Source organism: Orycteropus afer, unplaced genomic scaffold (genome assembly GCF_000298275.1).
Source record: "Orycteropus afer afer isolate SDZICR_OR568_19922 unplaced genomic scaffold, OryAfe1.0 scaffold00148, whole genome shotgun sequence".
NCBI lineage: Eukaryota > Metazoa > Chordata > Mammalia > Tubulidentata > Orycteropodidae > Orycteropus > Orycteropus afer.
Genome location: NW_006921735.1, coordinates 3,374,222 through 3,398,716, shown reverse-complemented (window position 1 = coordinate 3,398,716; position 24,495 = coordinate 3,374,222). Strand labels below are relative to the sequence as shown.

The following is a 24,495-nucleotide window of genomic DNA, read 5'->3' as shown; positions in this document are numbered from 1 at the left end:
TTTTCCCTAGCCTTGCAGAAAAATTTAGTTTTCTAGACATATCATGCTTTTATGCCTTTAGACTTCTTTTTCCTTTCTGGTAATAGTGGTGAAAGCCCTTTCCTGTGTCACTTCCTTAAAAACGAAAGTACTGTGTATTTATCCTTCAATCTTCAGCTGAAATTTCAACATATCATTCACTTTATTATGCTTCTTCTCCCTAATTTTCTCAGAAAATTACTTATTTCCTCTGCTTTCATAATGCCTTTTTATATTGCCTGGAACATAGTTTTCTTTTGTGTTCCACTTTATGGTGTCTGGAATATAGTTCTTATGAATAATACTAAGTGTTTTAGTTTTGTTTAATTCTACTAAATATTTAATCCTATTGGTTTGTAATTATTTGTGTTTTCCTTCACTCAACTATGACTTTTTTGACCACTGATCTCAGGTTTTATTTTCAAGGTTTGGAGCACAGTACATATTTTACAGTATTTTTTGAAGCCCTTTTATGTACTTCAGAGCATTTGAAAGAATGAGTAAACAGATGATCAAATCCAAATGTGTAATAAATTTAAATGATTTGTATAATTTTATATCATTATGATATTAGTGTGTCAATTCCTCAGCCTTCTACATTATTTTTCTTTAACTATCTGCACATTCTGTTGATGTGTATAGTTTTATATATTAATTGTGTAGCATATATAATAAAAGTGAGTGTGGTGAATAATAAGTGTATATATGATAAAAATTGCATTTTATTGTGCCAGGAAACATATCCAGGAATAAAAACATCTACATTTTAAGAAGTGAGGGAGGCCCCTTGAATTCTTTTGATATAGTGCAAAGTGTTTATGTTATCCTTGAATAGACTTCAAAACCCACTTTATAAAGCATATAGGTTTGAAAGATTAGCTAGCAGAAAATGCTTGGTCGATTTCAAGAAAGTACAGGAATAAAAACATCTTCTTTTTTAAGAAGTGAGGGAGGCCCCTTGAATTCTTTTGATATAGTGCAAGGTATTTGTGTTATCCTTGAATAGATTTCAAAACGTACTTCATAAAGCATATAGGTTGGAATGATTAGCTAGCAGAAAATGCTTGGTAGATTTCAAGAAAGTAGACTTGAAGGTTATGTAAACAACTAACTTTGGAATGGGATTACATTAAAAAGAGAGAGAGAGAGAGAGAGAGAGAACATCAAGGAAATAAGAGATACACAGTGCACTAGATTCTTAGAATTAGCCATGAAGGTAATGCTGACTGACAAGCTAAGTTGCTATATATGAGGCTTAAGGGATAAAATTTACAATGTTAAAACATTTTAAACATGAAAGTTATTTTAAGTAGTAAATTTAAATCCTAGGTGTTATGTAAACTTTTCTAAGCACTTAGTATATCCAAGACTGAGCAATAAATCTAAACTGAGAATATTTAGTTGAACAATGGATAACTGGAATGTTGATTGATATTTACCAGATACAGCTATTCAGCCCAAACTACCTGAAGACGGCAAATACTCAGTCTTTAGTGATACACACACAAAATGCCAAGGTGGTGTTTTGATAAGATTATGATGCACTTTTATTTCAAGTATGTCATAGACATACAGATTAAACAGCAAACAAGCAAGAAGAATTTGGTGAGTTACACTAAAAAACAGTTCCGCAAATTGGAAAGTCTAGTGCATCAGTGACATAGCTATTTAAAACTAGCTTTAAAGATTCAGAAATAATTAATTGTGAGGCACAATTAGGTCAGAGGTAACATTGGTTCTTGCATACTCCTGGTTGCTTAGAAAAGCCTACTGCTATGTGCTAATTGGGACTATATTTCTCAGAAGTAACTAAGCTCTGGCTTTTTCTCTTTTTCACTTTCCATGCTTGAAAGGGAGCCAGTTCTATTCCCTGATCTTTGCTTGAGGTTAGGTAATTACTTTTTAAATCAGCCTCTGTGGGCACGGCATAATGGTTAAGATTTAATATGACTCTGGTAGCAGATAAACTCAGGTTTGAAACCCAATCTACCATTCATCATGAGCAGCTAACTTTTTTCCACAAACCCCAACTTCTAAATCTATAGTAGAAGATCCTTCTACAAATTATTGTGAGATGATTAAAGCAAAGCATTTCACTAGTGCTTTATAAATAATAACCTACTGCCATTGAGTTGATTCTGACTCATAGCAATCTACTCTATCCTATAGGATAGAGTAGAACTGTCTCATACAGTTTCCAAGGTTGTAAATCTTTACAGAGCCAGACTGCCTCATCTTTCTCCCACCAAATGGCCAGTGAATTCGAACTGCCGCCATTTGGGTTAGCAGCAAATAGTAAGTGCTTAGAAAGAAGTCACTATAATTATTTATTAATGCTGACAAAGTGAATATAGTTTTATTAATCCTACAACCTAGACTAACTGCATGCAAATACAAAGAAGTAGCTTCCTAGGGAGTTTACAGGTACCATAACCCGTGATAAATAGAGATTATTATAAACTCACGCTAGCCCACCCACACTAGAGAGAACATTGTGTTTTCTTTCTCCTCACCTTCTGGGAAAAAAAAAAATAATTTACAATTTGATAATAAATATGTATGAGGAGAAAATCAATTGAAAAGTATCATTTCTTCCCTTATTATCTAATTTTCTTCATGAAAATTGTGTAGGGAATGTACTGGGCAGCCATTTAAGCCAGAGGTCACCTAGACAGGGCCATCATGATATAATAATTATAGTAATTGCCTGCAGTGCAAAATATCAGTGAAATTCAATGAGCAAATAATGTAGTAATAAATGTCTCTATATATGTAGATATATACTGTGTATGACCACTATGAATGCCTATAAAAACAGGTTTATGGCTATATGTTTTTCCATACATCCATATGTCTATTCAGTGCTGGAAAAATCTTTTTTAGAAATAATCCCAGGGGAATCATTCTGAAAGAACCTATAAAGTGGAATTATTAGGGCATGAGTTACTGAGAATGTTTCAATGATTCTTCTATATCATTTGTTTCCTTGTAAAATTTAACTTTGATTCTATATAAACTGCAGCTTAAATTTATATGTAAAAGCAAACAAAAAATATGATTCTTTCACTTATTTTCTTTGTAGTTCTAAATCGTCTATAAAAAGGAATCATGTAAATGCTTAAAATAGGAAAAGAATATCTGAAATGACTTTAGTATTTTGTTTATATTAATAAGAAAATAAGTTATTGAGTATATTTTAAGAAAATGGTTCAGGCATACACAGTGAAAATACTATATAGCAAGAAAATAGTTGCTGTGCAATATACATTTCAATCTGTTTTAGTCAGTAACTGTAAAACTTCTGAGGAGCTCTGGTGGTGTAGTGCCTAAGGCATCTGACTGCTAACCAGGAAGGTGGTGTTTTTCCTGACCCTTATTCTTTGCATTTAAAGAAAATAAACCAATAATTGACAAGTTTTCCTGATACAAACTATTGACAGTGGTATTTATTGTTAATTTACAGAGCATAGTCTTTCTAGGAGTCTGTGGAATTATATAATTTCTCTGTTTGATACTTCAACATTATTATTAGAATGAAGTTTTCAGTCTTTAGCATAGCTAATTAAGTCCTCATGATCTGCTCCCACTTGGCACTGCACTGCTGCTAACCAATACGTCGCAGGTTTGAGCTAACTCAGAGGCACCTCAGAAGAAAGGCCTGGCAATTTACTTCAGGTGGGGGGAGGGAAAGAGCCAATGAAACCCTGTTGTTGTTGTTGTTGTTGTTGTTATGTGCCGTCGAGTCAGACCCGACTTACAGAGACCCCTCCTTGGGTTTCTGAGGCAGTATCACTACGGAAGTAGATTGCCTCATCTTCCTTCCAAGGAGTGGCTAGTGGGTTTGAACCACCAGCCTTCTAGTTAGCAGTCAAGTGCCTTAGGCACTACGCTACCAGAGCTCCAACGAAACCCTAGGGAGCACATTTCTACTCAGACATATGTGAGGTCTCTGTGAGTAGGAATCAACTCCATGGCAACTAGCTTTGTATTGTTTTTCTGTTTCTTCTTTGAGAAACCACTGACTGAGGTGCTAATGAGAGTCAAAGACCACAAGGTTAGACTGGAAGAAGAAACAAATGAAAGTCAATTTAGAAACCAAATATTTCCAACTTTTCCATGCAGGCTAGCCATTCATTTTACTCATAAGCAAGCCAGTACCATAATTTTGCCCTCCATACTTTGACAAAATGATGGTATAAATATAATCTGAGAGTGCCTAAGGCATCTGACTGCTAACTAGAAGGCTGGCAGTTCAAACCCACAAGCCACTCCTGGGAAGGAAGGTTGGGCAATGTACTTCCGTAGTGATACTGCCCCGGAAACCAAAGGAGTGGTCGTTATGAGTCGGGTCCGACTCGAAGGCACATAACAACAACAACAACAACAACAACAACTTTAAATTATTCCATATTCGTCAGATACACTGAATAGAAAGTAGCAGGAATTGATACCCAGATGATCCAGCATGCACTTTCACAGAAATACTTTCTAAATATCACATATTCACAAAGTGAAATTCAACTTGTGTTGTTAGATGCCATCAGGTCCGTTTGTAACCCATTAGAGACCCCATGTGACAGAGTACAACTGCCCCATAGGGTTTCCTGGACTGGACTGTAATCTTTAGGGGAGCAGATTGCCAGGTCTTTCTCCTTAAGAGCCAGTGAATGAGTTCAACTGCCAGCCTTTTGGTTAGCAGCTAAGCACTTAACCACCCACCACCAGAGATCCCTCCCACCTATTTATTCTTCCATCTGTCTGTCAGATTTCAATTCAGGTATTATGTCTTCAAAGAATTCCTCCCTGTCTAGGCCAAAGTGCCTTAATATAAACCCCTTAAGTACCATGCTTTTACCGTTTAGTTCTTGTCACTGTTTTGATTCTCCATTTATTGGTTGATTATTTGTTTAATTTTTCCCTCACAATCTAGAAAATAAATGGTACGGTTAAGCACCATATCTCTATTTACCATTGTGTCCTTAGCTAAGATACCTCAATGCTTGGTACATCAGTAGGTCTTCAATAAACTTCCACAGAATGGAGTGAATGTTGTTCCCTAGGCTCTAATAATACCTAAACTTACCATTTATTTTCTAACTTTTGCTCACTCACTATATCTATTTAATAGAACTTTTATTTTGCTTTAGGTAAAAATTTATGCAAATCCATGTTTAAGTCAACATACACAAATTGCTATACTTATAAACATACACATCAGTACACAGAATACAGGAAAGTTCATGTGTTCAAACCCAGAGATTGTTTCGTTGTCAACTTGAGTAGGCTATGACTCCTGGTTATTTAATCAAACACTAATTTAGGTGTTCCTATGAAGGTATTTTGTCCTTTTAATAAAGGAGATTATAATGGCTATGGATGGGCCTCATATAAATGGATGAAAGTTTTTAAGAGCAGAACCAAGGCTTCCCTGTAAACTGCAACTTCAGCTCCTCCTACCTGTGAGTTTCCAGTATGCCCTTCCTGATGGCCTGCCCTATAGATTTGAGACTCTCCAGCCCCAACAATTACATAAACCAATTCCTTGCAATAAAAAGTGACAGTGTGATATTTAGGGTTCCACCTAGTATCAGATTACCCACTAAATAAGGCAAACTCATTGCCATTGAGTTGATTCTGACTCATACTAACACCCATTGGGTTTCTGAGGCAGTAAATTTTTATGGCAGCAGATTGCTCTGTCTTCCTTCTGTAGGTTGGCTGGTGGTCTTGAACTGACAACCTTCTGGATAGCAGTCAAATACCTTAGGCACTGTCCCACCAGAGCTCCTTGAACAAGGTAAGTATGGGCTTACTTCTGCTTACTTACTAATCTGTAGTGAATAGTGTCACAAGTTTTTCACAAGATAAAAGATGAGGATCAATTGTGGATTAGTTTTTTTAAGAGTCAGCTGAGAAAATAATACATTAACGCATTTTTTTATAAAAAAGCCAATTTGTTTTTTAATGCATTTTGAATTGCATAAAAAAGTTAAAGGTCCATAAAACAAAAATTTAATTTCATAATTGACAATTACTAATTATACTAACATTACTATGTTATTTCATTATCTTCAAAGACATTACTATTTCTGGGGAAAATCTAGCTCAATTGACACAACATGGTATACAAAAACACTTCTGTACATCTTACTTTGGTGAGTTGTTGCTGGGTCTTAAAAGTTTGAGAGTGGTCATCTGAGATACAACTATGGGTCTCCCCTTTCATACTAAGAAGATACAAAGAAGAGTGAAGAAAATCCAAGACACATGGAAACAATTAGTCCAAAGAACTAATGGACCATGAGAACCTCAGCATATATGACCTGGAAAACAGAAAAACAAGATGGTGCCCAGCTACCAATGCCAACCAGTCAGAAAGGGATCAACATTGGAGATCCTTGATAGAGTGGGAGACAAATGTGGAACAAAGCTCAAAATCATAAAAAAAAAAGACCAAGCTTGCTGGTCTGATAGAAACTGGTGAAACCCCCAAGACTATGGCTCTGAGTCACTCAGGGCCTAGAATTGAGCTCACTTCCTTGGCTTACCTCTCTCTCAAACAATAGACAGGATTACCAGCTGAACACCTACACCAAGGAGATGCACTCCTTAGAACAATCATGGGATTGTTGCAAATGCTGTCAGAAGGGCAGCATTTGCACAGGGAGAAAGGTAGAGAGGCAGGAATCCATAGGAAAGAAGGACTCAGGTAAAGGGTAACCACAGGGAGGGAGTGGAATGGGATCTATTACATTGTGAAGAATGTAAGCAATATCACAGAACAAAATGTAAAATGAAACTGCTTTATAAAATTTCACTTAAATCACAATAAAAAGTTAAAAAAAAAATCACTGTTCCAAGAAATTCTCACCCAGAAAGATAAGAGTCACAAGTAATAATATTTTATTTTAGGAATTTTAGGAATAGTGTTTTATTTCAGGAATTCCAAAAATTTTAGGAACTTCCTGAAAAACCCATTGGGAAGAAAACATCAAAAGACAGTATATACCCAAGCCTCTGAAACTCTTTTTCTCAAAATCCTCTCCTTAATGTGCTCACCTATCCTAAACTGTTACAAACTCCATCCTAACCACACTTGAACATTTTAATCACTATTTCATATTTGCCCTTCCTCCTCTGAGGTACTACTAAGATTCAGTGCTGTCTTATACTGGAACAAGCAATCACCTGTGCTTTGTGTAATCAGTAAGTTGTTTTGCGGATATTTTGAGGAACCAGCATTCATCACAAAGGACAGCAGAAAATAATAAACATTCATATATTCATTATCCAAATTTGAACACTATAATAATTTTTTTTTAGTTTTAGTATTTTTACCAAATATGAAATAACCCTTTCGACCATCATTATCCTTCTCCAAAGACAGCTCCTATTATATAGTTGGTGTGTATGTTTCCAGTTTACTTTTTCCATAATTTTATAAATATGTACATCCATGAGCAACATACATTAATGTTTTGCATTTTGTCTTAAAATTATACAAATGTAACACTCTATCACTCTGTTAGTAACTTTTTATCCTCAGGATTGAGGTTTATTTCCATCTACATACAATACCCACATCTGTATATACTGTGGTATTTAAGCACCTAAATATACTGTATCTATTTATTTAGTTCTCCTTTGATGAAGATTTAGTCTCTTCACAATTATTTTTTAATTATTGTTAACAATGATTCAAGGTACATCTTTGCATTTGTACCTTGAGCAGATAAATAAATATTCTCTAGAGTATATAACCAAGAGCAGACTTGCTCAAATATGGAGTATTGCATATTGTTGTTGTTAAGCGCTGTGAGTCAGCTCTAATTCGTAGTGACCCTATGTACAACAGAACAAAACTCTGCCTGGTACTACTCCATCTCACAATCCTTGCTATGCTGGAGCCCATTGTTGAAGCCACTGTGTCAATCCATCTCAGAAACGGTCTTCCCTTTTTTCACCAAGCTCTACTTTTCCCTTGTCCAGGGACTGGTCTCTTCTGACAACATGACTAAAGTACAAAAGACTAAGTCTGGCCATTCTCACCTCTAAGGAGCATTCTGGCTGCACTTTTCGGACAAATGTGTTAGTTCTTCTGGCAGTCCATGGTATTTTCAGTATTCTTAACCAACATCACAATTCAAAGGCATCGGATCTTCTTTAGTCTTCCTCATTCATGGTCCAGCATGCAATGAATAAGTCGTAGGTCTTGCAAAATTCTATCATGTGATTTCCAGCATTATTTCTGTCACCATGGCCAAATTTTCCAACTACCAGTGATTCTTATTTGTTTCCAACTTTTGGATTCCAATCACCAGTGATAAGCAACACATCCTGATTACAGATTCATTCATTTTTAGACTGCAGACATTGATAAAAATCTTCAATTTCCTCATCTTTGGCTTTGGTGGTTGGTGCATAAATTTGAATAATAGTATTATTAACTGGTCTTCCTTGTAGACGTATGGATATTATCCTATCACTGACAGCATTGTACTTCAGGACAGATCTTGAAACATCCTTTGTGGTGATGAATGCCATGCCATTCTTCAAGTTGTCATTCTCAGCATAGTAGATCATATGGTTGTCTGATTCAAAATGGCCAAAACCATCCATTTTAGCTCACTAGTGCCTAGGATATCAATCTTCATGCTTTCCATTTCATTTTTTACAACTTCCGATTTTCCTAGATTCATACTTCGTACATTCTGTGTTCCAATTTTTAATGGATGTTTGAAGCTGTTTCTCCTCAATTTGAGTTGTACCATGTCAGCACATGGAGGTGAGGTCCTGTAAGACTTTCTTTATCCATATCATTAAGGTTGGTTCTACTCAGATGAAGCAGCCCGTTCCCAGCCCTATTCTGAGTGCCTTCCAAGCCAAGGAAGTCATCTTCCTGCACTGTGTTGGACAATGTTTCCAAACTATTCATAAAGTTACCCAGTAATGGATCAGACAGTGTTTCTCTGCTATTCATAAGGTTTTCCCTGACCAATTTTTGAGAAGTAAATGACCTCTTCCTTCTTCCTAGTCTGCCTTAGTCTGTAAGCTTTCTTGAAACCTGTGCACCATGTGCAACTCTGCTGGGGTTTGAAATACCAGTGGCACAACCTGAAGCCCCACAGCAACATAGAAGCCCCACCGGATGACACACTGACAGACAAGTTTGTGTCCCTTAGCTGTTGGAAACCTCTGTGCCTCCCTCTTACCTAATCCTACCAGGATCCTGCTGCTCCTGTGGTCCCTGGCCACTCCACTCCCTCCCTTTCCTGGCTCTAGGGGGCTGGGGCCTAGCCTTGCCTCCCACCCTTTACTTGGATCCTGCCTCTCCTGTGGTCCCCAGCCATTCCCAAGCACAATCGAGTGTTCTGTAATTCTCATTCTTCCCAATGTGATCCATAATGTGTTATGATCCACACAGTAAAAAATCTTTGCATAGTCAACAAAACACAGGTAAATATATCTTTCTGATATTCATTGCTTTCAGCCAAGATCCACCTGACATCAGCACTGATATCCCTTGTTCTATGCCTCTTTTGGCTCATGCTTGAATTTCTGAAAGTTCCCTGTCAATATACTGCTGCAACCATTTTTTAATTATTTTCAGCAAAATTGTACTTGCATGTGATATTAATGATTTTGTTTGGTAATTTCCACATGCCATTGGATCGCCTTTCTTTGGAATGGGCACATATATCAATCTCTTCTTGTGGCATGGTCGGGTAGCTCTCTTCCAAATTTCCTGTCATAAATGAGTAACAGCCTACAGCTTTGTATCAGATTGTTGAACCATCTCAATCGATAATCCATCAATCCTGAAACCCTGTTTTATGCTAATTACTTCATTGTAGCTTGGAGTTCTTCCTTCAGTATCATCAATTCTTCATCATTTTCTACCTCTTGAAGTGGCTGAACATTGACCAATTCTTTTTGGTACAGTAACTCTGTGATTTCTTCCCTCTTCTCTTGATGCTTCCAGTATCATTCAATATTTTGCGCATAGAATCCTTCAATATTGCAGTTTGAGCCTTGAATTTTTCTTTAGTTCTTTCAGCTTGAGAAATGCCAAATGTGCCCCCTCCCCCGGTAGTTATCTTTTCCCTTATGGTTTTCTAATTCCAGGTCTTTGCACATTTTATTTTAATACTTTAGTTTGTGTTCTTTAATTTTATTTTGAAATCTTCTGTTCAGCTCTTTTACTTCATTATTTCTTCCATTAGTTTTAGCTACTCTCTGCTCAAGGTCAAGTTTCAGAGTCTCTTCTGATATCCATTTAGGTCTCTTCTTCTTTCTCATCTTTTTAATGACCTTTTGCTTTCTTCATGGATGATGTACTTGATGTCATCTCACAACTTATTTGGTCTTTGGTCATTGGTATTCAATATGTCAAATTTATTCCTCAGCTTATCTCTAAATTCAGGTGCAATATAGTCAAGGTCATATTTTGGTTCTCATGGAATTGGTTTAATTATCTTCAGCTTCAACTTGAACTTGCATATGAGCAATTGATGGTTTGTTCCACAGTCAGTTCCAGGCCTTGTTTTGCTGAAAATATTGAGCTTCTCCATTGCCTCTTTCAACAGATGTTGTTGATCTGATGTTTGTGTATTCCTTCTGGTGAGGTCCAAGTGTATAGCCACCCTTTAAGTTGTTGAAAAAAAGGTATTTGCAATGAATAAGTTGTTGCTCTTACAAAACTCTATCATGTGATCTCCTACATCATTTCTATCACTAAGGCCATATTTTACACCTATCAATGTTTCTTGTTTATTTCTAACTTTTGTATTCCAATTGCTAGCAATTATTATTAATTCTTGATTGCATGTTTTATCAATTTCAGACTTCAGAAGTACATAAAAATTGTCAGTTTCTTCATCATTGGTTTTAGTGCATGGTGTGTCAATTTAAATAATAGTAGTATTAACTGGTCTTCTTTGTAGACTTATGGATATTATGCTATCACTGACAGTATTATCCTTCAGGATAGATTTTCCACAATCCTATTTTGAGTGCCTTCTAACCTGAGAGGTTCATTTTTTCTGCACTATATTAGACAATGTTTCACTGCTATTCATAAAGTTTTCCAGTAATACATTATACATGGTTTTACTACTACTCATAAGGTTTTCGTGGCCATTTTTCTTCAGAAGTGATGGCCCCATCCTTCTTCCAAGTCTGTCTTAGTCTGGAAGCTCTGCTGAAACCTGTCTACTATGGATGACCCTGCTGGTATTTTAATACCTATGGCATACCTTCCAGCCTCACAGCAACATTCAAGCCACAAAAGTACAAGAAAATGAGAGATAAATGGTGGAGGATATTGCATATGCACCTTTAATTCTAAAATAACACTAAAATGTAGCAACTATTATCTCCATTTTTTAGATAATAACACCAAACCATACAAAAGTTAAGGGATCTGTTCAATCCACAGAGATAAGAAATATCAGAGCAGGTATTCAAGCCCAAGTTTGTTTAGATTCCCATTTATTTTCCCAAAAAACATGTTGTCCCCAAATGCAAAAACAAGGCATGTTTTATGTGAATATTGCTATATGTTCACCCTCGTTTCTGGTTTCCTGATTTTTTTTTTTTTTCCCTTTGTACCTCACTCCTTGAAAAATATGATTCTCTTAATTTAGTGTGGCAGGTAATGATGGTGAATGTCACCAAATGAGGTATTAGTGACTCCCAACAGAGAAACATTGCCCATTGTAGGAAGGTGGGATTAAAAAAAAAGCAGGACAACACTTGTCCACTCACTTACTTTCTCTCTATATGCAAAATAAGGATTTCTGGTGCAGATAAGGACATGATAAAATACAGCAGGCTGAAGATTTGCCACAGAGCCTGAGAACTTTTGAAAAATAAAGGGTACATTAGTGATAAAAAAGACAGAGTAACTTTCAATTTTGGATTTTCATATGAACAACACAGTCTCTTCTTCACCAGTGTTTAGTTAAAACTGATTGTTGAGTTGATTTGACTGAGGTTCATAATGAACCAACATGTATCAGAGTGAGACTATGCTGCAAAGGCTTTTTAGTAGCTGATTATCTGAAGTATATCTCCTGCTCTTTCTTCTCTAGGTGTCTGTGGGTAGACTTGTACCTTCAACTTTTTGGTGTGCAGTTCAGTGAATTTGGCATTTGCACTCCCCAGTGACTCCTAAAACTACTTCAGGAAATCTAAAATGATTTACAGAAGGTTGGGCAATCTACTTCTGTAAAGATTTACCACCTCAGAAACCCAAAGCAGGTAGCTATGAGTCAGAAATGACTTGATACAGTGAGTTTTTTGGAGTTTTACCTCTTAAAGAAGAAGCCTTGGTGGTGCAGTGGTTAAATTGCCCACTTGTTAAACACAAGGTTGATGGTTTAAACTCATCAGTCCCTCTGGTGGGGAAAAGTGTGGCAGTCTGATTACATAAAGATTTATAGCCTTGGACGCCATATGGAGCAGTACTAGTCTTTCCCATAGGGTTGCTACGAGTTGGAATCAACTTGACACCAATAGGTTGGACCTCATAAGGAAAAGGATAGTGTCAAATTTTTCTCAACAGATCCACTGCAAAATCTGATACTCAGTTAAAAAAAATATATGTTTATTGAATAAATGGATGTCTGACTTGTAAGCATATACTCATTAAAGATGATTTAAGATCTATAATTAGTCAGATATTATTTGTGGTAAAACAGTACATCTTGTATAAATTAAACAATGTCATGTTGAAAATTTATTTTGAAGTAACTTTCAAATGAAACAATAACTGACAAAGAGTAGATATCTAATATTTATTATTGAATATTGAACTATCATCCATATATAGTTGAAAGTCTTATCTGGAGCACCACTCTTGATATGTTAACTGCAAAGAATGAATTGGAGCATTAATTCCTCTCTTAAATACTTTTTTTCTATAGTCTATTAGTTTTTTGCTTTAAATTACTTGTAACAGTGAAATGAATATTTGTATTAAAGAAGATAACAATTTTAACTAAAAAGATACAAATTAACATTTTGGTGTAATCTAGAGCTGCCAACTTATAAGGGTTTTCTTTGCTCATACTATTACCATCACACTCACTTTTCATATTAAATATTCTGAACAACTCCAGATAAGCACCAACTGAATTGCTTTAGCCCCAGTTAAATCCTTTGTATGGGTCCTAATCTTATAGTGTCCCTTGTTTCCTTTGTTCTATAATTTTCCACATACAAGTATTAGCATTTCAATATGGCTTTAATTTCTAGCACTATGCTGAATTTCAATTATGCTTCAAATATTAGAACAAACAGTACAAAGAAAAGAGCTGTTAACAGTATCATTTTATATCAGAGGCTTATTCCATAGACTACATGACAAGAATTATTTATTCAAATCTTGTTGATATTATATCTTTATTGAATTATCATTATTAAAAATGAGCTACTTTGAATGTCAAATGAGAGATATGATAATTCTTATTCCCAAAGAAATAAAAATATGAGGGAAGAGTGGCTAAAATTTAAAAAAAAAATTATAATGTATAGATATTTATGTGCTAATGTGTAACACCTTTTCTGAAAGAGTAGTTTTACTTATGATTTTCAAAGATAAAATCAAACTTCACATAAAGGCTATTGACCTGGGAAAAAATTAATAACATAAAACTCTCTTTCTTTTAAAAATAACTTTAAAAATGCTTCTTATTCAGATTATTACCTCAGGTTTCTGTTTAACTTTGATTCTAGAGCATTCATCTAATCAAAGGACACAGAGCTAGCTTCATGGTACGTGGATCACATTATGTTCAACATGGAAATTTTCACCTTTCTTCATTAGTTTTGACTTTTCTTTTTAAATGATATTTCATTATGTTTTTGTTGAAGATTTACAGAGCAGTTTAGGATCCCATTCAACAATTTCTACACAAATTGTTCAAAGACATTGATTATGTTCTTCACAATGTGTGAACATTCTCAGTATTTCCATCCTGGTTGTCCTATTTCTACAAATCTAGCTTCCCTGTCCACTTACATTCTTTGTTTTAAATTAATTGTTGACCATTTAATTTCATATAGATGTTTTTTGAAAAAGTATACAGTATTCACAGATGATATTCTTCATTTTGTGAGTCAATCTCTTATTCAAGTAAAAGGGGACCTCAGGGGCAAGTTTCAGTTCAATGTTTAAAGAGCTTGTCAGATAAACAATCTCAAGGCGGCCTCTAATCTTAGTGGCTCCAGTAATTCCTTTTTGAAAAAGGAATTTCAGGTTCTGTTCAACATTTTTCCTTTGTTCTGTTGTTGTTGTTGTTGTTAGGTGACGTCAAGTCGCTTCCGACTCATAGTGACCCCATGCACAGCTGAACCAAATGCTGCCCAATTTCACGCCAGCTCCATGATCCCTGCTATACTTGAGTCCATTGTCGCAGCCACCATGTTAATCCATCTCGTCAAAGGCCTTCCCCTCTTTCCTCCACCCTCCACCTTACCAAGCATAACATCCTTCTCCAGGGAATGGTCCCCTCTGACAACATGACCAAAGTAGGTGAGACGAAGTCTGGCCATCGAGTTTCCAAGGAGCATCTCGGCTGCACTTCCTCAAGGACAGATTGGTTAGTTCTTTTGGCAGTCCATGGTACTTTCAGCATTCTTTGTCAGCACCACAACTCAAAAGCATCAACTCTTCTTCAGTCTTCCTTATTCATTGTCCAGCTCTCACATGCATACGAGGCAATTGGAAATATCATGGCTTGTGTCAGGTGCACCTTAGTCCTCAAGGAGACATCCTTGCTCCTCAGCACTTAAAAGAGTTCCTTTGCAGCCAATCTGCCCAATGCTATGTGTCAGTTCTATTAAACTCCATCTACTGTGGCCCTGCTCAGAAGAGTTGAGAGTGGGAGCCAGGAACAATCTAGTTTTGGTCTCAGGATAGATGAGGCTATGGCATTCTATTATTCCTATAGATTAGTTTCCTCATTGAGCCTTTGGTTTCCTTTTTTCTCTTTTGCTCCAGATAAGTAAAGACCAATGGCTGGTCTTAAATTGTAGTGCACAACCATTTAAGATCCCAACACTACTTAGCAAGCTAGAAAGTAGAACATAAACTTTACGAATTATGTCAATTGACTTGAGATGTCTCACAAAATGATGGTTCTAATCTATCAAACCCAGAGAACTAGTCCTTCAACGTATTTGGTTTTGTCTAAGAAGAATTTGGTAGCATAGTGCCTAAGGCACTTACTGCTAACCAGAAGGCTGGAGGTTCAAACCTACCAGCCACTCCTCAGAAGGAAGGTTGGGCAACTCCTTCCATAGTGATACTGCCTTGAAAATCTAAGGAGGGGTCGCTATGAGTCAGGTCTGATTCAATGGCATATAACAACAACAACAAAGAAGTATATCCAATTATGCCCTCTACGTGCTTTATTATGTATAAAAATAATAATTATATAATAATAATGTATAGTAAAGTGCTGAGAAGGCAAAATTGCATATTCTTATTAAACAAAACCAAACACATACATACAGTCCCAAGCATGCATATACACAATCATACACTTATATGTACCTACATATAACTCATACCTATTTGCATATATGTGCACATACATATGTACCATATATACATATATTTTATTGTTTTTCCTGTTGTGGCAGAATTACATATGCCATAACAATTATGGTATACAATAATTCTTGTATACCTTTTAGTGACTTTTTTTACCTTCATCAAGCTATGTACACTTCACTCTAGCTCTGGTAGTACAGTGCCTAAGATATTTGACTGCTAGCCAGAAGGTTGGCAGTTTAAACCCACCATCTGCTCCATAGAAGGAAGATGGGACAATCTACTTCCGTAAAGATTTACTGCCTTGGAAACCCAATGGGAGTCACTATGAATCAGAGTTGACTTGATTGTTGGCTGTGAGGTTTTTTTTTTGTTGTTGTTCCTATTACCAAAAATCACAAGTGCTTATTATCTGGAGAAAATTCCCCTTTCCCCCTCCCCCATTTTACTTTTTTAAAGTAATTGTAAGTGTATTTAGTTGTACAATCAGATCATTTCTACCCTATGTGCTGGGTCTTCCTAAAAGAATATTTTCTAAATTTTAAAACATTATGGAAGGATGGAGTGATTTGGCATTAATCATACTGCTGGATACTTAAAGAGTCTTCCATTTATCATTTCCTTGACATTTCAAGGCTTCATTTACATTTTATTATATTTCTCCACATTATTATTTCTGCTATTTCTTCTTTGACTGTTCATCACTAACACCCCTTTTAATGTTGGTCATAGATGTTTAATCCAACAAGGACCAGTTCAAACATTACCCAAACTATTAAGACCCTGTCAACAGAATCCATTTTTTTTCTCTTCTATGATTCGGTAACAACATACTCTTATTTCATTGCAGTATTTTACATTATGTTTTATAACATGTAGCTTTTTAAATATCTCTCATGAGTTCCTGACCATGAGTTTCTAAGTGAAAAAAACATTTATTTTGCTTAGCACCATTCCCAGTATGTAACAAACAAAAAATAATTAACATACTGTTAAGTTTTGTTTAATTTTTATTTTATATATTAATTTATTCTATCTCAGAGTTCTTAGGGACTTGCAGACATTTGAAGAATCTAAAATGAGCTAAAAGATGTATTCCTTGCTGAAAATGAAGAGGACTTGAAGCAGTTATTGATGAAGACCAAAGGCCTCAGTATGAATTACAACTCATCACAAAGAAAACAAAAATCCTCACCACTGGGGCAATGTTGTTTTTGTTGTAGTTATGTGCCGTCGAGTCGGCCCCAACTCATAGCGACCCTTCCTTAGATTTCCAAGGCAGTATCACAACAGAAGTAGGATTGCCCACCTTCCTTCCGAGGAATGGCTGGTGGGTTTGAACTGCCAACTTTCTGGTTAGCACTCAAGTGCCTTAGGTACTATGCAATAAGCAACATCATAATAAATGGAGAAAAGATTAAAGTTACTAAGGACTTCATTTCATATGGATCCACAATCACCATTCATGGAAAATTTGTTGTTGTTGTTATGTGTCGTAGTGTCAGACCCGACTCACAGCGATCCCTCCTTGAGTTTCTGAGGCAGTAGCATTACAGAAGTAGATTGCCCAACCTTCCTTTCAAGGAGTGGCTGGTGGGTTTGAACCACAGCCTTCTGGTTAGCAGTCAAGTGCCTCAGGCATTTCGCTACCAGAGCTATTCATGGAAACACCAATCAATAAATCAAATGACAAATTTCATTAGGCAAACATACTGTAAAAGACTTTAACCATTTTCAAGACTGAATTATTGACTCCTTTGAAGTTTTTTGTTGAAACCATGTTTTATTATGATAATGATGATGATTTAGGTGAAAGTTTACAGAGCAAACTCATTTTCCATGCAGCAGTTCATATATATTTTGTCTCATGACATTGACTACAATTTCCCACAATGTAACAGCTCTCTTCCCACTTCCTCCCCACAGTTACCTTTCCCCTGTGTCCTTCCCTCCCATGCACTTCCACCCCCCTCCCCAGCTGTCTCCCTGTGCATACACTGCCCTTCTGTTCTCCCATGATTGATCACTCCAAGGACTGTATGTACTTGATGTAAATGTTCAGCTCATAGGCCTGGCTTTTGTTTGGCTGGAAGCCACAGGAGTGAGCTCAATTCCTCAATTCCAGACCTGAAGGGCAGCTAGCAGCCATGGACTCAGGGGTTTCATCAGGCTCTATCAGACAAGCAAACCTGGTCTATTTTTTAAATTTATTTTGAGTTTTGTTCCACATTGTTCTCACATTCTATCCAGAATCTCCTACACAGATCCCCCTTTGAGTGGTTGACAGTGGTAGCTGGTCACCATCTAGTTCTTCTGGTCTTATAGTCGTATAGGCTGAAGATTGCATAGTGTACCAGTCATTTAAACTAATTGTTTCCATGAATGTTTGATTTTCTTCATTTTTTCGCTCTGGATGAGGAGATGCCCATTGTTGCACATAGACAGCTGCTTGCAAGCTTTTAAGATCTCAATAGCTACTCAGCAAACTAGGATAGAGAACAACAGATTGCCCAACCTTCCTTCCAAGGAGTGGCTGGTGGGTTTGAACTGTCAGACTTAGACTTTAAGCCACCAGAGCTCCCTTTTGTGTAGTATATTATGCCAAATGAGCTTGATGTCCCCTGTTACCATGGTCCTGAGCCCACTGATTCAACTATTCGCTTCCTCCAGGTAGCTGGCTATGGCCAAGAAGCCACCACAGTCTTGTCCCTTATCAACTCTACTATACACCTGGACATTCTTCAGAACATACAAATGCAATTGTAGAAAAATCATCTGCCAATCCTATATATGATCATGGGCATATTCCCCCCTGCACAGACATACCTAATAGTTCAGCCTGTCCACCCATCTATCCACCCGTAGATCAATGTTTGCTATCACTGACAATGCACTACTGTATGTGCAAAAGGGTTCATCTTTGTTGTCTGTACCTCCTATGTACCACTCTATATTTTCCTCTTCCTCAATGTCACTGTGTTGATCACTCACATTTGGTACATTGTTCTTCCCTTCACCCAAATCAATACTTGTGTCTACCTATCTAGCAGTGTTCACTCCTCTCCCCTCCAACCCCTGCTAATCAAAAAAAGAAAGTTTTGTTTCATATATACATTTTCTTTGACTTTTTATAATGTGGACTAATACAATATTTGTCCTTCTGCGATTGAGTTATTCCACTCAGCATAATGTCCTCCAAATTCATCTACGTTATGTGGTGTGTTACAGATTCTACTTTATTCTTTAGGGTTGTCTAATATTCCATTGTGTGTCTGTATCATTGTTTGGTTATCCATTCTTTTGTCGATGGACAACTAGATTGTTTCCATCTTTTTTGCTATTGTAAATAGTGTTGCAATGAACATGGGTGTCCATATATCTGATTTTGCCCTGGTTCTCACTTCTTTAAAATATATACCTAGTAATGGGATTGCTGGGTCAAATGGTATTTCTAATTCCAACTTTTTAAGGAATCATTGTACTGCTTTCCACAGTGTTATATAATTTAACAGTCCCTCCAGCAGTGTAGTAGAGTCTCAATGTCTCCATGTGCTCACCAGCATTTGTTATTTTCTGTCTTGTTGAATTTTGCTATTAATGCTGGGGCAAGATTGTGTCTCACTGTTGTTTTAATTTGCATCTCTCTATTGGCTAATGATCATGAACATTTCCTCATATGTTTGTTGGCTGCCTGAATATTCTCTTTGGTGAAATGTCTGTTTATGTCATCTGCCCATTTTTACCTGGATTTTGAAACCTTGTTTTCAGTAATGGAAGATATTTTGAAGGACATATAAAAATTTTTATGAGGTAATAAGGATATTGATATAATTAGTGGGACACATATATCCCATAAGTTTGGTTGGTGGGGATACGGATACGTTCTTCAAACAGACATATTTGTGCAGGCTGCCACCTAATGGCAGAATGCACTAAAAGTGGCATAACAGCTTATAACTAAGCACCTGAGAGGTAAAAAGAAGGTGAGCATTATATGTCCCATGGGTCATAAAAGGGGAAAGTGTTAAAAAATAAAGATGTCACTTTGAGAACTAAGGTGAACCTGAGCCAAGCCTTGGCATTTTGAATTGCTTCATATGCATGAAAAAGCTAAATAATGAACAAGGAAGACCAAAGAAGAATTTACATCTTTGAGTTATGGGGTTGGCAAAGAATACTAAATATATCATGGACTGCCAGAAGATTGAACATATATGCCTTGGAAGAGGTATAGCCAGAATGTTTCATGAACTTTTGGCACAAGGGACCAATCACTGGAGAAGAACATGATGCTTGGCAAAGCAAAGAGTCAGAGAAAAAGAGGAAGACCCTCAGTCAAACGGACTGACAGTGGCTGCAACAATTGACTTACATAGCAACAACTATGGGGATGGTATGGTACAGGACCAGATAGTGTTTCATTCTGTTGTACACAGGGTTACTTTGTGTTGGAATCAAGTTAGTGGCACCTAACAACAACAACAATAAGATCTATTATTTCTTATTTTTAATTTTTCAGTTTTCTAGAAAAAAGACATAATTTAGCAAAGAACATTGACCTTGCTTTATATTCTGTCCAAGATAAATTTGAATTGTTCTATTGAGAATGAGTCAAGGCTCTCTTTTAGTGCCATGATGCCTTTGCTTGATGATTTGCAATGTTAGCAAAGGCAAACTAACTTAATGAACACACTGCAGAGTGAATAAGGACAAAAAATACTATATTCTTAAACCCAAATCATTGTAGCCATTAAGAATGACAAGATGATAATAATCAAGGGAAGCATTAGGACATTGTATTGCCATTGTAGCAGTATTTTAGACACTCACCAGGGAAAATGAGATATTAATTAATCACATTGTTTTAAGCAACTTCATTCCTACTTTATATACTACAAAAATTATCTTATTAAAACAACTTACCTCGTCTTGCAGAAAAATAATGTTTCTTCCTCACCCTACATAGAATGTGTCCCAAAGGATTAAATAAGAGTGATGAATTTCTGATTTAATTTACATTACTAATCTATAATATTTTCTTTCAATTGATCTAGATACAGATCAATTTCACTTTTGTCATATTAAAATTTTCAAAGATGAATTATTGAAAAAAATACACTTACCAACTGGTTCCTTCTGATTTTGAAAGAGAATCTTGCTGTTACTGCCATCCATGTTAGCCATGTTAATTGTATTTCCATCTGTCCAGTAGAGTTTCCTTAATACAAAAGAGATATGGATTAAAAATATTAGGCATAGACAAATTTGATGAATAGAAACATGCACTGAGGAGGGAAGTAAATATCAAACTGTATTCTTGACTCAAGACAGGTTCTTTTCATAAAGTTCCAAAATTGCTGAGCCACTTTCTAATGGTAACCTACACATTTGCCTTGGAAGAAAGCACTATTCTTGCTTTTCCCATTCATGGAAGGAAATATACCTCACTTCTATTTTTCTCCTATTTTTAAAACCAAATAATTATGGCTAAATTAAATTATTTTCCTTTTAAGCAATTCATTAAGATTGATTACTTTGGAGTGTGGAGAATTCCAATACCATAGAATAAATTCATTTTAACCATTCCTGATGAAGGCTGGGAGAGATAATTTATTTTATCCCTGCACAAATTCTTCACAGGTCCATGATGAATAATCAGAAGGTGTCAGGATCTGATCTTCTTAGCATTGACCATATTGTCACCTTGCAGTAAATAAGTTACTAATGACCAGCATCCTAACTGGAATCAGAAACATTCTCCTGCATCTCTTTGTACATTGACACTCCTCAGAAACACCAATTAATTATATAATACTCAAAACCAAAAACCTACTGCCATCAGTTTGATTGTGACTCATGGTGGCCCTATCGGACTGAGTAGAACTGTCCTGTGGGGTTTCCAAGGCTGTAGATCTTTGTGGAAGCAGACTGACACATCTTTTTCTCAAAGAGTGGCTGGTGAGTTGGAACTGTTGACGTTTCATTTAGCAGCCTAGCATTTTAACCACAGCACCACTATGGCTCTGTGTCTCTCTTTGTCTCTCTCTCCTTCTCTCTCTCCACATATAGCCCACTGCTGTCAACTGAATTCTGACTCATAGCAATGCTATAGGACAGAGTAGAACTGCCTCATAGGTTTCCTGGACTATAATCTTTACACGACCAGATCACCAGGTCTTTTCTCCACAGAACCACTGGTATGTTCAAACCACCAAATTTTCTGTTGGCAACTGAGTGCTTAATCATTGTGTCATTTACATACACACACATACATTCACACACACACACACACACACACATATGATGATACATATGTTTGTGGTATTTTGGGAAAACTTTACAAAAAATAATCATACTTTACCCCCTGACTGGGTGAGCTGCAAGACACTGTGGTTTATCAATTCCATGGATAATTGAGGTTTTCAAAGAGCCATCTAATCGTGCCACATTAATTTGAGTTTCATCAAATTCTGAGCTAATCCAGTATAAATTACGTGATACCCAGTCTACTGCCAGCCCTCTGATACTCTGAATATCTGTAAAACAGGAAAGAGAAAATTAAAAGTGAATGAAGTTTCTCATTCTGTTGTCTTTCCTAGCAAGTTATTATCCATCTCAGGAAAATTTAATTTACATTTTAATTTGTTAGCTAAAATTGTACAAGATTGTAATCTCATTCCCTTATCATCAGTCCTTCTTAAGGCATGAATAATCAGTAATGTCTTAATGCTGAGCCATTTGAAGACCTAAAGCAACAATTAGCATTGAAATTACACTAACAGTGGATGATTCACTAGTAAACACTTAGGAGCAGATACAGGCAGCAGTCTTATGGTCCAAGGTGACCAAAATTCAAATTAGAGTAATAGCTTCTCCTGTGGGTAGCACATCTTCCTAGTTAACAGAAAATATTTGTAGGCCATCAACAAATGGGCTATTTCATGTTTTAAGTGACAATTTGTTACTGAAATGAAATAAAATAGTTCAACTTCCCTAAAAGAATCACCAGTGTTGAACATCTTTCAGAGGAGATAATTAACAGGAATGGACTGAGATATGAGAAACTAAACTAAAATCCTTTTAACATTCCTCTAACGTGGATCCCACAGAAATTACTGAGATCTAATTATGTTTGGATTCATTACAGCCAATAAGAGTATTTAGGTTGCTATTCCTCAATTAGTCAATTAGATATCTTTAAAACTAAGATAGGATTCAGGCTTAAATACAATTGCACAATTTAATTAAAAGAAAATACTTAAAAATAAAGTTTTACAAACCTATTAAAAATATCAGCATATAAAGTAAGCAAGGTTAGGTCCCCACCTGTGGCATCTGACTGTTCTCATTCACCTCAATTTTCATCGAAGTATACAAAGTATTAGTATTTTCTAGCATATTTTGACTTTGATAGACCAGTTTTTCTCAAACATACAAGGGACCTTTACCAAAAAAACACCAAACACACTGCCATTGAGTCGGATCTGACCTATAGAGACCCCTCCCTGGGTTTCTGAGGCAGTATCATTATGGAAGGAGATTGCCCAACCTTCCTTCTGAGGAGTGGCTGGTGGATTTGAACCACCAGCCTTCTGGTTAGCAGTAAAATGCCTTAGGCACTATGTTACCAGAGTTCCTAAAGGACCTTTAGGTCTTGTTAAAATGAAGATTCTGATTCAATACATGTGGGAAGTGTCTAAGATTATACAGTTCTTACTACCTCTCAGGTAATGATACTTGTACTGCTCAAATAGTGATAACAACTGAAATGGCTCCAAAACCACAGAGCAGCCAAAACCACTGCTACCTCTTCTCATTTTACCATTTTTCAAAAGAAGGCACAAAGCTAGTTTAGGTTTATTTATTTATTTATTTACTTATTTATTTACTTATTTTGTATGTGAAAGTCAAAACTGCAGAATGTTAGAAACATTAGGATGGTCGGTTTCCATACATGTTTAATCTTCTCACCTCAATTGAGGCCACTTTTCTGTTCAAAAGGCCTCTTTATAATTTATAAATAACATTTAATCAGAGTGTACTTTTAAGATTCCTAATTTGCATTTTCTTAAATCAATGACTTACCATGTTGCAAGTAAGAATGTAACATCAGCATTTTACAGGTAAGGTGGTGAATTTCAAATGTAAACTTCCTTGATTTCCCAACTCAGAACTTTTTTTATTATTATTATTTTCAGTTATCCCCATTTTTACTAAGGAAAAGAAGTAATATACCTCTTTACTAAAGCTAAACCTGCCCTTTTTGATATTTATTTGCCACATTCTAAACGTTGTTCTTCCTTGTCCTTCATCCACTAGATCTAATTTTGGGGGCAAGAGAAAGTATTGTTGTAATGAGATTTGCGTTCATATCTCAAGCCACTTGTTTATTTTGTTATCATTAACCAAGACACTTAAGTCTTTCAGCCTCTGACTTGTACAATGGGGCTATTAATACATAAACCCAACCTGGTGTCTTTGAAGCAATTCTAGTCAATCAGAGCCAGAAATTAAAGCACACACATATACACAAAGAAGTGAGACATAAGAGCTGGAGTCAAGACAAAAAATAAGAAGCATACTTAAATCTACAAATCTTCATATTTTAAAAGAATCATAAAACATGAGTGGAATATATTAAAGGAATGAAAGATGCTAGGAATAATAAGGGACAAGAATTGATTTTAAAAACATCATTTGGAAGATATGAATGAGAACTAAAAAGAACTTGTATTAAATACAGTGCACAATAAAAAAATTCCTTTAAAAGACAAATTTATTGTATGGATTAAAAAAAAGATCAGGAACAGCTGAACTAATCAATGTACAGAAAATTGACCCAGAAAGATCAGAAGACATAGTCAGACATATTTGAGTTGTCTTTTTCCCACTAAAATGATTTTAAATATATATATATA

The 24,495-nt window shown here is 36.0% G+C and overlaps 1 protein-coding gene across 1 annotated transcript in view; it reads right to left on the bottom strand.

Moving 5' to 3' along the window:
* The window catches only part of LRP1B (LDL receptor related protein 1B), a 1,967,638-nt gene that overhangs the window by 932,558 nt on the left and 1,010,585 nt on the right, over positions 1-24,495 (bottom strand). Inside the window, exons 32-33 of the mRNA XM_007946050.1 lie at positions 21,939-22,113; positions 20,701-20,795 (exon numbers count right to left, since the gene is read on the bottom strand). Coding sequence (XP_007944241.1) covers positions 20,701-20,795; positions 21,939-22,113 — 270 coding nt within the window. The remainder of the gene's footprint in view (positions 1-20,700; positions 20,796-21,938; positions 22,114-24,495) is intronic.